This window comes from Fundulus heteroclitus, chromosome 2 (genome assembly GCF_011125445.2).
Source record: "Fundulus heteroclitus isolate FHET01 chromosome 2, MU-UCD_Fhet_4.1, whole genome shotgun sequence".
Taxonomy (NCBI): Eukaryota; Metazoa; Chordata; class Actinopteri; order Cyprinodontiformes; family Fundulidae; genus Fundulus; species Fundulus heteroclitus.
In genome coordinates, this window is record NC_046362.1 from 26,637,637 (window position 1) to 26,653,259 (window position 15,623).

General features: G+C 37.9%; 1 protein-coding gene across 1 annotated transcript in view; it reads right to left on the reverse strand.

Moving 5' to 3' along the window:
• The window catches only part of ptprjb.1 (protein tyrosine phosphatase receptor type Jb, tandem duplicate 1), a gene marked incomplete at its 5' end in the record, with an annotated part of 53,470 nt that overhangs the window by 13,887 nt on the left and 23,960 nt on the right, over positions 1 to 15,623 (reverse strand). The window contains 5 exons of the mRNA XM_036151659.1: positions 15 to 275; positions 1,303 to 1,566; positions 1,662 to 1,937; positions 3,538 to 3,804; positions 4,610 to 4,870. Of these exons, the coding sequence (XP_036007552.1) occupies positions 15 to 275; positions 1,303 to 1,566; positions 1,662 to 1,937; positions 3,538 to 3,804; positions 4,610 to 4,870 (1,329 nt within the window). The remainder of the gene's footprint in view (positions 1 to 14; positions 276 to 1,302; positions 1,567 to 1,661; positions 1,938 to 3,537; positions 3,805 to 4,609; positions 4,871 to 15,623) is intronic.

Here is a 15,623-nt window from a genome sequence, read left to right on the forward strand (position 1 = left end):
TCTAAGATACTTACAAGTTGCATTGAAAACCTCAGATTTGGACAGCTCTGTTCCACTTCTGGTCACAACCTCAACACGGTAAAGCACTCCTGGTTTTAAATCCGTGAATACAACGCCAGTAGTGTCGTTGCTCAGATCTATCTGGTTTTTCACTAACTCTGTGCCTCTGTAAAGATAGATGGAGTAGGAGGAAACCATCCCACTCGCTTTGGTCCAGGTCACGTTCAAGCTATTGGTGGTTCCTATGGCTAAGATGTTTGAGACTGCCGCAGGAACTGCAAAAAAAAAATAAAATAAAAAATTCATAAACAACAATAAGCGTCAATCAAATCAAAATCAAGAGATTAGAGCTGGACACAAAGTGCAATTAGTTTGCTGCTTAAAACACATTAATCTGAACACTTATACAACAGATTGGGTGGGTTTCACAGCTTAAAAGTTAAAGTGCATTACCTACACAAAAAGATTTATTCTGATCCGAGACTCAATGTGGACTATTTTGTACTATTTTGTAACAATATTCCAAACAACGTTTTTTGTATCTGAGAAATAGGAACTTTGTTGGTCCGGAGAACTTTGAATTTGAAAAATATGTATATGCCCTCTACCTTTTTTTTCCTTGAAATTTTTTCAATTGAAAGTTTACATAAAATCTGAAAAGCAAAACTGGTGTAAAGCATGTATTTATGGCATAATGGATGCTGTAAATATTGTAGGTTTCTGTATTCTTTAGAGGATTCAAGGTCTGTTGTGGTTTGAGTACCACAGTTTCACAGGAGTGCAAAACTAAACTGCCTTAAATCCTCTTTAGTAACCAGAAATCAGCAACAAATATGCATAACGCCACCTGCATTAACAGCGTCAAACACCGTTATCCTTTGTCATTTTTGTGAGGCATAGGTTTTTGTTTCTTTTCGACTCCTGTTAATGTGTCTGTATAAGTTTTCTCTTCTCTTTTGGATCGTTGCTTTCACTGTGCTCACAACAGCATCATTTCCATGCAGCTCAAATTGTTTTTTAATTGAATCTGTTCAGTTTGTTTGTGCATTTGTTGCCCTTACAGGCATCTTTTGGATTGGGTGTGTTTGTGTTATGCTGTCTAAATATAATATTTGCTCAAAATATTTAAATAATATTGAATTTTATAAAGGTTTCTGTTAGGCCAACATAGGAGCTCTCTGAGAGTACTCTGAGTCTTTGTGAATACGGGCTCCTTGAAACTAAGATCACATCAAGCAGTTTGTATAAACAATGAAAATATTATACATAAATGATCAAATTTTATAATATGTTAAGACATACTTGTATATTCCTCTATGCTTTCTGGTGTTGATGGGACCCCTTCCTGAACTGTGAACACAGTGAATGTGTAGGGGGTTCCAGGAAGCAGGCCGGTGACGGTGTATGTCTCTTCCGTTGTAGTGTTATTGTGAACCAGCGCATTATTCAGAAAGGCTTTCACCAAATAGTAATAGGAGTTCTTGTAATCCGTTTGTCTGGTCCACATGAGCTGGATGGATGTGGTGTTCACAAAGCTTACATTCAGGTTGGTCACTGCTTTTGGCTCTGAAGCAAGAAAAGCAGGTGGTTACAGTAGATCAAAGGCCATAGTAAACAGTATATTATCAGTATTAAGAGAGCATTGATCTTCACATTCTTACTTGTGTAATTGGAAACCTGGACTGGGATGGAACTTGATTTGGGGTCTGGTTCCACAAACGTTGTGATGTTGATGGAGTACTTGAAGCCTGGCTCCAGATTGGGAACTTCATAGCTGGTGTTGCTGATGTTATTTGAGTGGACAATTGCTCCGCTGCCATTGTAAGTTTGAACCAAGTACCGGTAATTTTCCTGGAAACCCGATGGTTTTGACCAAGTCACCCTTATTGAGGTTGTAGAAGTAGGGCTGGCTGCTGCATCCTGCACAGGGTTTGGCACTGAACAAATGAGCAGAAGAAGAAAAAATAAATCAATAAATGGATCATTGTAAAGGTGCTGCAAAGTGTATTGGAACAACATATTAATTAAAATCCTTTATCAGCTGAATTTTCTGGTAAAGTCAGTGTATATTATGAAACCCTGGATATAAGGGTAAGATATAATTTTAGATCTAAACATGTCATTTAAATCCTATATTAAACAGGTTTCCAGAGTTTCCTTTTTTCACCTCCGGAATATCGCCAAAATTAGAAATATTCTGTCCAGGAGTGATGCTGAAAAACTAGTACATGAATCTGTTACTTCAAGGCTAGACTATTGTAATTCTTTACTATCAGGAAGTCCACAAAATGCGGTTCAAAGCCTTCAGCTGATCCAAAATGCTGCAGCAAGAGTTCTGATGAAAATCAACAAGAGGGATCATATTTCTCCAATTTTAGCTTCCCTTCATTGGCTTCCTGTTAAATAAAGAATAGAATTTAAAATTCTCCTTCTCACATATAAAGCTCTTAATAATCAAGCTCCATTATATATCAGAGCTCTGATTACCCCGTATGTTCCTAACAGAGCAATTTGCTCTCAGGCTGCAGGTCTGCTGGTGGTTCCTAGAGTCCCTAAAAGTAGAATGGGAGGCAGATCCTTTAGCTATCAGGCTCCTCTCCTGTGGAACCAACTCCCAGTTTTGGTCCGTGAGGCAGACACCCCGTCTACTTTTAAGACTAATCTTAAAACTTTCCTTTTGGACAAAGCTTATAGTTAGAGTGGCTCATGTTACCCTGAGCTACCTCTATAGTTATGCTGCTATAGGCTTAGGCTGCTGGAGGACATCAGGGCCTATTTTTCTCACTCTGCTGAGTTCTCCTACTGCTCGCCAATCTGCATTGTTTGTTGTCATTTCAACTTTTAACTTTTTTTTCTCTGTCATTTTTTTCTTCATAGTAGGTAGACCTGGTCTGGCGTTCCCATCCAGGGAAGACAAATCATCCTCTATTACCATATAATGTACAAAGGATTCCTGGATGAATGTGTGCTTCTGTGCTTGTTTGTCTCTCTTGTTGTGTCTTTGCTCTGTCTTTTTTAACCCCATATTCCAGTCCATGCTAAACATAAGCATATTTAACCATAAATTTATTTTTGTATGTGTGTGCTCTGCACTGCATACTTATGCATGATTGCCTCAAGAGTGAATATCTACTCTCACTGAAGCTGGGAGGGATTGCTGTGTGAGGTCTTGATTGCTTGCAGTGCTTTAATACCAGAATGGACCCCCCCTCCCCCCCAGAAGCTGCTACTCTAAATAAATGCTTTTCCATCAGAGTCTTCAGAAATATGCTATATTTTTTGCAAGTCAAAACCACAACATGTTAACTAGTCAAAGCTAAACTGAAAGAAACATACTGTAGATTGCTTAACACTGTTTGTAACTTGTAAAATTTTAGTATTTAAAAAAACAAAAACAAAAGGAGAAATATTTAGTCTTGGCAAAATCTCATCAAGTTCTCGGAACCCAGTTCATGTTTCCTTTTGTCTCAAGAACAGCTGGATGTATCGTTACACCCCAGGTTACTATGCTTATGGCAACTGACTACAGAAACTTACAAGTATAAGTTGAATTAGTGACAGTCGTGCTGTTTAATTTATCTGGTCCCACAGTCTTTATGCTTATGTTGTACTTGGTTCCAGACTGAAGACCATCCAATGCAGAGTTCAGTACTGTGGTCAGAGTCGTACAGTCACCCAGAGGCTGGTAGGTGATACAATAGCTGATGTCAGGAGTATTGTTCATTGCCGTCGGAGTTGACCACTGCAGCTGTAAAGAGGAGTTTGTCCTCTCGCTGATGATGAGGTACCCAGGGGGTGTGGGATCTTACAGGGAGAAACAACACGCACACAAACAAATCATTAATAATTTTCTATTATTTACAATGAAAGGATCTGAGCTGTTATTAGACTAAAATGGGCAGCAAAAATGTGATATTCCGGATTTACATCGGTAAGATGTGGAGACATCAAAGCAACTAAATTACACATTTGAGAGTAGTTCTTTGTGGGAAAATGCTGTACATATCGCACCCACAATGAAAATGTATGCCTACAATAATCATATATTTAAAATGAAAAATAGATTCAATCAGGACTTCAGATGACAGGTTGGCTGAACTCTTCGAGTGGATATTGGTTTCTTTTGAATATTTATCAATCTCTCTAAGGACTTCATAAATAAATTTACATATTTGTAGAAGGTATGAAGGGTAGGAACTGAACTTGCAATATCTGCTCTAAAACATATTAGGTGCTAAACATACAAAGTGTTCATTCTACTATCAGTCTCAATGCTTTTAACTTGCTGCTGCTGCTGCAAACTCGGCCCAAGAACAGATCTAAGACAGGCTGAGGAAATAATTTCACTGCTTAAATTGGGTGTGTTAAGACAGGGACAAAAACAAATTATGCTGGGCATAATTTGTTATGCCCAGCATAAAAAATAGTCAAAAAATAAACTACTTTTCTATATAATAAAAAATATGACATTTATTATAAAGCATACTTTAATAAAATGTTACCAAAAGGAATTGCATTCACTTGTGTAAAATGTATATACATTTTTAGACCATAGTAATGCAAGAATTAGTCAACATGATGTTAAAATGTGGGCAAACATGGAACTTACATGTGGCAAATGAAAACTGGTCAGAGGTATTACTGAAGTTTCCAGCTACAGCAGTCACTGTGATAACGTAGACTCTTCCAGGAAGTAAGTTAGAGAATTTTGCTGGGGTGTTGTTTGTGTCTGTGACGTTAGAATAGTGGATGTCTTTGTTTGAGATTTCCACCCTGTAAGAGTCAACCCTTCCATCAGGCAATGTCCAGCTGATGCTTAAGTTGCCAGTGGATCTTGATACAACCACGAGTTGCACAGGCTTCACAGGCCCTGTTTGGCAAAAATAAACACATTAGTTGAACAATTCTCTTTTTCTATGATTTACCACAATAAGACAGATGCATGTTTTTGTTAATACTGTCAAAGACATTTTGTTCTCAATGTACACAGTGGCATGCCAAAACACAACAAGATTCTTGTTCTTACAGTCACCTGAGTTGGATTAAAAACTTTTCAAGCCACTGATTCAAAAGCCCAGAAAAAGTTATCCTTATAAACAAAACAACTGCCAATGACTAAAGTAACAAAAGTAACCTCACTAAGGTCCAAGTCAGATTTAAAAAGGGAATCAGATGGGAATAAAAACTCTATTGTAGCTAAAGGTTTAATAATAAAAGGTTTAAAAGCTCAATAAAAGCAAAAGGTGACATCTAATTTGTGGTTTATTTCCCATGTTTATGAAGAAACTTGGATTATGATATGAGAATCCTAAATAATTGAACCATGGTGTTTTACAATTTCCAGTCACATGAACCTCTTTCACCTGTTAGTCAGCTCACGTTCGTTGATTGAAATTCTTTAACTAGAGTCAATATTCCAAGAACAGCTAAACCAACTAGACTAGCAATTCTCAGCACTGCTCCTAAGGACTCAAACACAACTTGCTTAAATGTCTTTATATATTTACTCCGTAATATCTTGTTCATATTTTTATTTCACTTTAAAACACTGTTAAACATGAACAAACTTTTTTTGGTACTCACTTGCGTACTGAGACACTGAGACAGTTTTTCCTTGAATATCATTATCACCCGCTACAGCAGTAACGTGTATGCTATATTGCCCACCAGGAGTCAGGTTAGTGATAGTTATGGCTGTTTCAGCTTTACTTGAATTCCGGGTCACATTTTCACAACTCCACTGCACATAATAGGAGGAGCTGTTCCCCTCTGGTTTAGTCCATTCAAGAGATATGGAGTCAGTTGTGACATTAGTTATGGTAAGATCGCGGACCACCTCAGGTTCTGTAAGTGAATAAACAGCAGCGCAGTTCAAGGAAAAGAAGGTTTAGCATAGAACTTTAGGACTTATATGCAAATACAGTGGGATTAATTTCTGTTAAATATCACTCTGCCAAAACATCAATATGTACTATTTGTGAGGTACTTGAAGAATGACCAGAAACACTAAGAATCTAATAAGTGTAAAACTGAAAAAGTACTAAAACCCAAACACAAGGGAAATACCTGGATGAATAAAGAAAAGACTAAAGGAATTGGAAAATAAAACACATGATTATTTGAGCACAATAAAAAAAAAATTGAAAAAACTAAAAGTTCTAAGGATCACTGCACCAACAATCCTTGCACATGTCAGTCATCAAGTGTCACCTTGTTGTCCCACTATTATGACGCAGGACAAACTTACTTGTGTAACGAGACACAGAGACACTGGCTCCTTCAGTAAGATTATCACCAGCTACAGCTGTAACTTTTATTTCATAATTTCCACCAGCAATCAGGTTGGTAATATTTATGAATGGTTCAGTTTCATTTGAATTCCAGATTGTACTTCCATCAGACCACTGTACTTTATAGAAGGAACTGTTCCCCTCTGGTTTAGTCCATTCAATAGATATGGAGTCAGTCGTGACTTCGGTCACACTAAGCTTACGGACCAGATCAGGTTCTGTGAGCAAGAAACAGCAGCGCATTCAAGACAAAAATCAAATATATGACAAACTTTCACACTTCAACAGATGCGCCTCCTATTGCTATCTTGTTTTGTGGTGGACACAAACACAGGCTGGAGGGAAGCAGAATTATAGTGAAGGGTAAAACTCAAAATATATGAATTGGAACTAACTGACACCCACTGTCTAGGCACATGTCAGTCATCAAGTGTCACCTTGTTGTCCCACTATTATGATGCAGGACAAACTTACTTGTGTAACGAGACACAGAGACACTGGCTCCTTCAGTAAGATTATCACAAGCTACAGCTGTAACTTTTATTTCATAATTCCCACCAGGAATCAGGTTAGTAATATTTATGAATGGTTCAGTTTCATTTGAAGTCCAGAGTGTACTTCCATCAGTCCACTGTACTTTATAGAAGGAGCTGTTTCCCTCTGGTTTAGTCCAGTTCAGATATATGGAAACAGTTGTGATTTCAATCACACTAAGATTTTGGACCTTCTCAGGTTCTGTGAACAAGAAACAGGAGCACATTCAAGACAAAAATCTATTGTATTATAAACCTTGAGACTTTAACAGATGTGACTCCCATTGCCATGTTGTGTTGTGGTGGAGACAAACACGAGGTGGAGATAAGCAGAATTATAGTGAAGAATATTTTACATTACAAAGATGTGCAACATTTACCAAGAGACAGAAAAGGAAAACCAAGGAGCAATCTAAAGAGAGAATATCATGGTAACAGCAGCGTCAGACAAATACCGCAAAACTCCGCAATTACATGTGAACATTGAGGGAGTGATAATCCACAAAAGGACAGGCTCAGACTAACTAATCTAATATATATCAGGTGTGGGAGAGCCAGTACTGAGGAAATTTGGAATAAGTAGTAGAAATCCATCAACAAAAAACCTAGAGAATGAGGACACTATAGAAGAAAACATAAACACCAAGAATATTCTAAACGTAAAACTAAAAAAAAGGAATAAAAAACAAACACAATAGAAACACTGAGATAAAAAAGACAATAAAGGAACTGGAAAACACCTAATTATTTAATCACAATAAACTAAAAACTAAAACTAACTGACAAAACCTAAAAGTCCTAAGGATCACTGTAACGACAGTCTTTGCACACGTCAGTCATCAAGTATGACTGTGTTGTCCCACTATTATGACGCAGGACAAACTTACTTGTGTAATGAGACACAGAGACACTGGCTCCTTCAGTAAGATTATTACCAGCTACAGCTGTAACTTTTATTTCATAATTCCCACCAGGAATCAAGTTGGTAATATTTATGAATGGTTCAGTTTCATTTGAATTCCAGATTGTACTTCCATCAGTCCACTGTACTTTATAGAAGGAGCAGTTTCCCTCTGGTTTAGTCCAGTTCAGAGATATGGAATTAGTTGTGACTTCAGTCACACTAAGCTTACGGACCATATCAGGTTCTGTAAGCAAAAAACAGCAGCGCATTCAAGACAAAAATCTAATATATAACAAACTTTCACACATCAACAGATGCGACTCCTATTGCTATCTTGTTTTGTGGTGGACACAAACACAGGCTGGAGGGAAGCACAATTATAGTGAAGGGTATTTAAAACTGAAATGATATGAATTGGAAAGTAAAATACTGGATTACTCAAGTACAGAAAATCTAAAAACAAAACTAACTGAAAAACCTAAAAGTCCTAAGGATCACTGCACCAACAGTCTTTGCACACACCAGTCATCAAGTGTCACAATTTTGTCCCACTATTATGACGCAGGACAAACTTACTTGTGTAATGGGACACAGAGACACTGGCTCCTTCAGTAAGATTATCACCAGCTACAGCTGTAACTTTTATTTCATAATTCCCACCAGGAATCAAGTTGGTAATATTAATGAATGGTTCAGTTTCATTTGAATTCCAGATTGCACTTCCATTAGACCACTGTACTTTATAGAAGGAGCTGTTTCCCTCTGGTTTAGTCCAGTTCAGAGATATGGAAACAGTTGTGACTTTAGTCACACTAAGCTTACGGACCAGATCAGGTTCTGTGAGCAAGAAACAGCAGCGCATTCAAGACAAAAATCAAATATATGACAAACTTTCACACTTCAACAGATGCGCCTCCTATTGCTATCTTGTTTTGTGGTGGACACAAACACAGGCTGGAGGGAAGCAGAATTATAGTGAAGGGTAAAACTCAAAATATATGAATTGGAACTAACTGACACCCACTGTCTAGGCACATGTCAGTCATCAAGTGTCACCTTGTTGTCCCACTATTATGATGCAGGACAAACTTACTTGTGTAACGAGACACAGAGACACTGGCTCCTTCAGTAAGATTATCACCAGCTACAGCTGTAACTTTTATTTCATAATTTCCACCATCAATCAGGTTGGTAATATTTATGAATGGTTCAGTTTCATTTGAATTCCAGATTGTACTTCCATCAGTCCACTGTACTTTATAGAAGGAGCTGTTTCCCTCTGGTTTAGTCCAGTTCAGAGCTATGGAAACAGTTGTGACTTCAGTCACACTAAGATTTTGGACCTTCTCAGGTTCTGTGAACAAGAAACAGGAGCGCAGTTTGAGGAAAAGCACATTTAGCTTAGAACTTTAGGACTTTTTTAAGAGTCCCACTATATTTGCATATGTCACTCTGCCAACACATCAATATGTACTATTAGTTAGGTACTTGAAGAATGACCAGAAACACTAAGAATGTAATAAGTGTTGATATAAAAAAGTAATAAAACCCAAACATAAGGAAATACCTGGATGAATAAAAAAAGACTAAAGGAATTGGTAAGCAAAACACAAGATCATTCAAGCACAATAAACTAAAAACTAAAACTAACTGACAAAACCAAAGTCCAGTTCAGAGATATGGAAACAGTTGTGACTTCAGTCACACTAAGCTTACGAACCACATCAGGTTCTGTGAGCAAGAAACAGCAACGCATTCAAGACAAAAATCAAATACATAACAAACTTTCACACTTCAACAGATGCGCCTTCTATTGCTATCTTGTTTTGTGGTGGACACAAACACAGGCTGGAGGGAAGCAGAATTATAGTGAAGGGTAAAACTCAAAATATATGAATTGGAACTAACTGACAAAACCCAAAGTCCTAAGGATCACTGCACCCACTGTCTAGGCACATGTCAGTCATCAAGTGTCACCTTGTTGTCCCACTATTATGATGCAGGACAAACTTACTTGTGTAACGAGACACAGAGACACTGGCTCCTTCAGTAAGATTATCACCAGCTACAGCTGTAACTTTTATTTCATAATTTCCACCAGCAATCAGGTTGGTAATATTTATGAATGGTTCAGTTTCATTTGAATTCCAGATTGTACTTCCATCAGACCACTGTACTTTATAGAAGGAGCTGTTTCCCTCTAGTTTAGTCCAGTTCAGAGCTATAGAAACAGTTGTGACTTCAGTCACACTAAGATTTTGGACCTTCTCAGGTTCTGTGAACAAGAAACAGGAGCGCAGTTTGAGGAAAAGCACATTTAGCTTAGAACTTTAGGACTTTTTTAAGAGTCCCACTATATTTGCATATGTCACTCTGCCAACACATCAATATGTACTATTAGTTAGGTTCTTGAAGAATGACCAGAAACACTAAGAATGTAATAAGTGTTGATATAAAAAAGTAATAAAACCCAAACATAAGGAAATACCTGGATGAATAAAAAAAAGACTAAAGGAATTGGAAAATAAAACGTAAGATCATTCAAGCTCAATAAACTAAAAACTAAAACTAACTGACAAAACCTAAAAGTCATAAGGATCACTGCACCCACTGTCTTTGCACATGTCAGTCATCACGTATCACTATGTTGTCCCACTATTATGACACAGGACAAACTTACTTGTGTAACGGGACACAAAGAAACTGGCTCCTTCAGTGAGATTATCACCAGCTACAGCTGTAACTCTTATTTCATAATTCCCACCAGGAATCAGGTTAGTAATATTTATGAACGATTCAGTTTCATTTGAATTCCAGATTGTACTTCCATCAGTCCACTGTACTTTATAGAAGGAGCTGTGTCCCTCTGGTTTAATCCAGTTCAGAGATATGGAAACAGTTGTGACTTTAGTCACACTAAGCTTACGGACCACATCAGGTTCTGTGAGCAAGAAACAGCAGCGCATTCAAGACAAAAATCAAATATATAACAAACTTTCACACTTCAACAGATGCGCCTCCTATTGCTATCTTGTTTTGTGGTGGACACAAACACAGGCTGGAGGGAAGCAGAATTATAGTGAAGGGTAAAACTCAAAATATATGAATTGGAACTAACTGACAAAACCCAAAGTCCTAAGGATCACTGCACCCACTGTCTATGCACATGTCAGTCATCAAGTGTCACCTTGTTGTCCCACTATTATGACGCAGGACAAACTTACTTGTGTAACGAGACACAGAGACACTGGCTCCTTCAGTAAGATTATCACCAGCTACAGCTGTAACTTTTATTTCATAATTTCCACCAGCAATCAGGTTGGTAATATTTATGAATGGTTCAGTTTCATTTGAATTCCAGATTGTACTTCCATCAGACCACTGTACTTTATAGAAGGAACTGTTCCCCTCTGGTTTAGTCCATTCAATAGATATGGAGTCAGTCGTGACTTCGGTCACACTAAGCTTACGGACCAGATCAGGTTCTGTGAGCAAGAAACAGCAGCGCATTCAAGACAAAAATCAAATATATGACAAACTTTCACACTTCAACAGATGCGCCTCCTATTGCTATCTTGTTTTGTGGTGGACACAAACACAGGCTGGAGGGAAGCAGAATTATAGTGAAGGGTAAAACTCAAAATATATGAATTGGAACTAACTGACACCCACTGTCTAGGCACATGTCAGTCATCAAGTGTCACCTTGTTGTCCCACTATTATGATGCAGGACAAACTTACTTGTGTAACGAGACACAGAGACACTGGCTCCTTCAGTAAGATTATCACCAGCTACAGCTGTAACTTTTATTTCATAATTTCCACCATCAATCAGGTTGGTAATATTTATGAATGGTTCAGTTTCATTTGAATTCCAGATTGTACTTCCATCAGTCCACTGTACTTTATAGAAGGAGCTGTTTCCCTCTGGTTTAGTCCAGTTCAGAGCTATGGAAACAGTTGTGACTTCAGTCACACTAAGATTTTGGACCTTCTCAGGTTCTGTGAACAAGAAACAGGAGCGCAGTTTGAGGAAAAGCACATTTAGCTTAGAACTTTAGGACTTTTTTAAGAGTCCCACTATATTTGCATATGTCACTCTGCCAACACATCAATATGTACTATTAGTTAGGTACTTGAAGAATGACCAGAAACACTAAGAATGTAATAAGTGTTGATATAAAAAAGTAATAAAACCCAAACATAAGGAAATACCTGGATGAATAAAAAAAAGACTAAAGGAATTGGAAAATAAAACGTAAGATCATTCAAGCTCAATAAACTAAAAACTAAAACTAACTGACAAAACCTAAAAGTCATAAGGATCACTGCACCCACTGTCTTTGCACATGTCAGTCATCACGTATCACTATGTTGTCCCACTATTATGACACAGGACAAACTTACTTGTGTAACGGGACACAAAGAAACTGGCTCCTTCAGTGAGATTATCACCAGCTACAGCTGTAACTCTTATTTCATAATTCCCACCAGGAATCAGGTTAGTAATATTTATGAACGATTCAGTTTCATTTGAATTCCAGATTGTACTTCCATCAGTCCACTGTACTTTATAGAAGGAGCTGTGTCCCTCTGGTTTAATCCAGTTCAGAGATATGGAAACAGTTGTGACTTTAGTCACACTAAGCTTACGGACCACATCAGGTTCTGTGAGCAAGAAACAGCAGCGCATTCAAGACAAAAATCAAATATATAACAAACTTTCACACTTCAACAGATGCGCCTCCTATTGCTATCTTGTTTTGTGGTGGACACAAACACAGGCTGGAGGGAAGCAGAATTATAGTGAAGGGTAAAACTCAAAATATATGAATTGGAACTAACTGACAAAACCCAAAGTCCTAAGGATCACTGCACCCACTGTCTATGCACATGTCAGTCATCAAGTGTCACCTTGTTGTCCCACTATTATGACGCAGGACAAACTTACTTGTGTAACGAGACACAGAGACACTGGCTCCTTCAGTAAGATTATCACCAGCTACAGCTGTAACTTTTATTTCATAATTTCCACCAGCAATCAGGTTGGTAATATTTATGAATGGTTCAGTTTCATTTGAATTCCAGATTGTACTTCCATCAGACCACTGTACTTTATAGAAGGAACTGTTCCCCTCTGGTTTAGTCCATTCAATAGATATGGAGTCAGTTGTGACTTCGGTCACACTAAGCTTACGGACCAGATCAGGTTCTGTGAACAAGAAACAGGAGCGCAGTTTGAGGAAAAGCACATTTAGCTTAGAACTTTAGGACTTTTTTAAGAGTCCCACTATATTTGCATATGTCACTCTGCCAACACATCAATATGTACTATTAGTTAGGTACTTGAAGAATGACCAGAAACACTAAGAATGTAATAAGTGTTGATATAAAAAAGTAATAAAACCCAAACATAAGGAAATACCTGGATGAATAAAAAAAGACTAAAGGAATTGGTAAGCAAAACACAAGATCATTCAAGCACAATAAACTAAAAACTAAAACTAACTGACAAAACCAAAGTCCAGTTCAGAGATATGGAAACAGTTGTGACTTCAGTCACACTAAGCTTACGAACCACATCAGGTTCTGTGAGCAAGAAACAGCAACGCATTCAAGACAAAAATCAAATACATAACAAACTTTCACACTTCAACAGATGCGCCTTCTATTGCTATCTTGTTTTGTGGTGGACACAAACACAGGCTGGAGGGAAGCAGAATTATAGTGAAGGGTAAAACTCAAAATATATGAATTGGAACTAACTGACAAAACCCAAAGTCCTAAGGATCACTGCACCCACTGTCTAGGCACATGTCAGTCATCAAGTGTCACCTTGTTGTCCCACTATTATGATGCAGGACAAACTTACTTGTGTAACGAGACACAGAGACACTGGCTCCTTCAGTAAGATTATCACCAGCTACAGCTGTAACTTTTATTTCATAATTTCCACCAGCAATCAGGTTGGTAATATTTATGAATGGTTCAGTTTCATTTGAATTCCAGATTGTACTTCCATCAGACCACTGTACTTTATAGAAGGAGCTGTTTCCCTCTAGTTTAGTCCAGTTCAGAGCTATAGAAACAGTTGTGACTTCAGTCACACTAAGATTTTGGACCTTCTCAGGTTCTGTGAACAAGAAACAGGAGCGCAGTTTGAGGAAAAGCACATTTAGCTTAGAACTTTAGGACTTTTTTAAGAGTCCCACTATATTTGCATATGTCACTCTGCCAACACATCAATATGTACTATTAGTTAGGTTCTTGAAGAATGACCAGAAACACTAAGAATGTAATAAGTGTTGATATAAAAAAGTAATAAAACCCAAACATAAGGAAATACCTGGATGAATAAAAAAAAGACTAAAGGAATTGGAAAATAAAACGTAAGATCATTCAAGCTCAATAAACTAAAAACTAAAACTAACTGACAAAACCTAAAAGTCATAAGGATCACTGCACCCACTGTCTTTGCACATGTCAGTCATCACGTATCACTATGTTGTCCCACTATTATGACACAGGACAAACTTACTTGTGTAACGGGACACAAAGAAACTGGCTCCTTCAGTGAGATTATCACCAGCTACAGCTGTAACTCTTATTTCATAATTCCCACCAGGAATCAGGTTAGTAATATTTATGAACGATTCAGTTTCATTTGAATTCCAGATTGTACTTCCATCAGTCCACTGTACTTTATAGAAGGAGCTGTGTCCCTCTGGTTTAATCCAGTTCAGAGATATGGAAACAGTTGTGACTTTAGTCACACTAAGCTTACGGACCACATCAGGTTCTGTGAGCAAGAAACAGCAGCGCATTCAAGACAAAAATCAAATATATAACAAACTTTCACACTTCAACAGATGCGCCTCCTATTGCTATCTTGTTTTGTGGTGGACACAAACACAGGCTGGAGGGAAGCAGAATTATAGTGAAGGGTAAAACTCAAAATATATGAATTGGAACTAACTGACAAAACCCAAAGTCCTAAGGATCACTGCACCCACTGTCTATGCACATGTCAGTCATCAAGTGTCACCTTGTTGTCCCACTATTATGACGCAGGACAAACTTACTTGTGTAACGAGACACAGAGACACTGGCTCCTTCAGTAAGATTATCACCAGCTACAGCTGTAACTTTTATTTCATAATTCCACCAGCAATCAGGTTGGTAATATTTATGAATGGTTCAGTTTCATTTGAATTCCAGATTGTACTTCCATCAGACCACTGTACTTTATAGAAGGAACTGTTCCCCTCTGGTTTAGTCCATTCAATAGATATGGAGTCAGTCGTGACTTCGGTCACACTAAGCTTACGGACCAGATCAGGTTCTGTGAGCAAGAAACAGCAGCGCATTCAAGACAAAAATCAAATATATGACAAACTTTCACACTTCAACAGATGCGCCTCCTATTGCTATCTTGTTTTGTGGTGGACACAAACACAGGCTGGAGGGAAGCAGAATTATAGTGAAGGGTAAAACTCAAAATATATGAATTGGAACTAACTGACACCCACTGTCTAGGCACATGTCAGTCATCAAGTGTCACCTTGTTGTCCCACTATTATGATGCAGGACAAACTTACTTGTGTAACGAGACACAGAGACACTGGCTCCTTCAGTAAGATTATCACCAGCTACAGCTGTAACTTTTATTTCATAATTTCCACCAGCAATCAGGTTGGTAATATTTATGAATGGTTCAGTTTCATTTGAATTCCAGATTGTACTTCCATCAGACCACTGTACTTTATAGAAGGAGCTGTTTCCCTCTAGTTTAGTCCAGTTCAGAGCTATAGAAACAGTTGTGACTTCAGTCACACTAAGATTTTGGACCTTCTCAGGTTCTGTGAACAAGAAACAGGAGCGCAGTTTGAGGAAAAG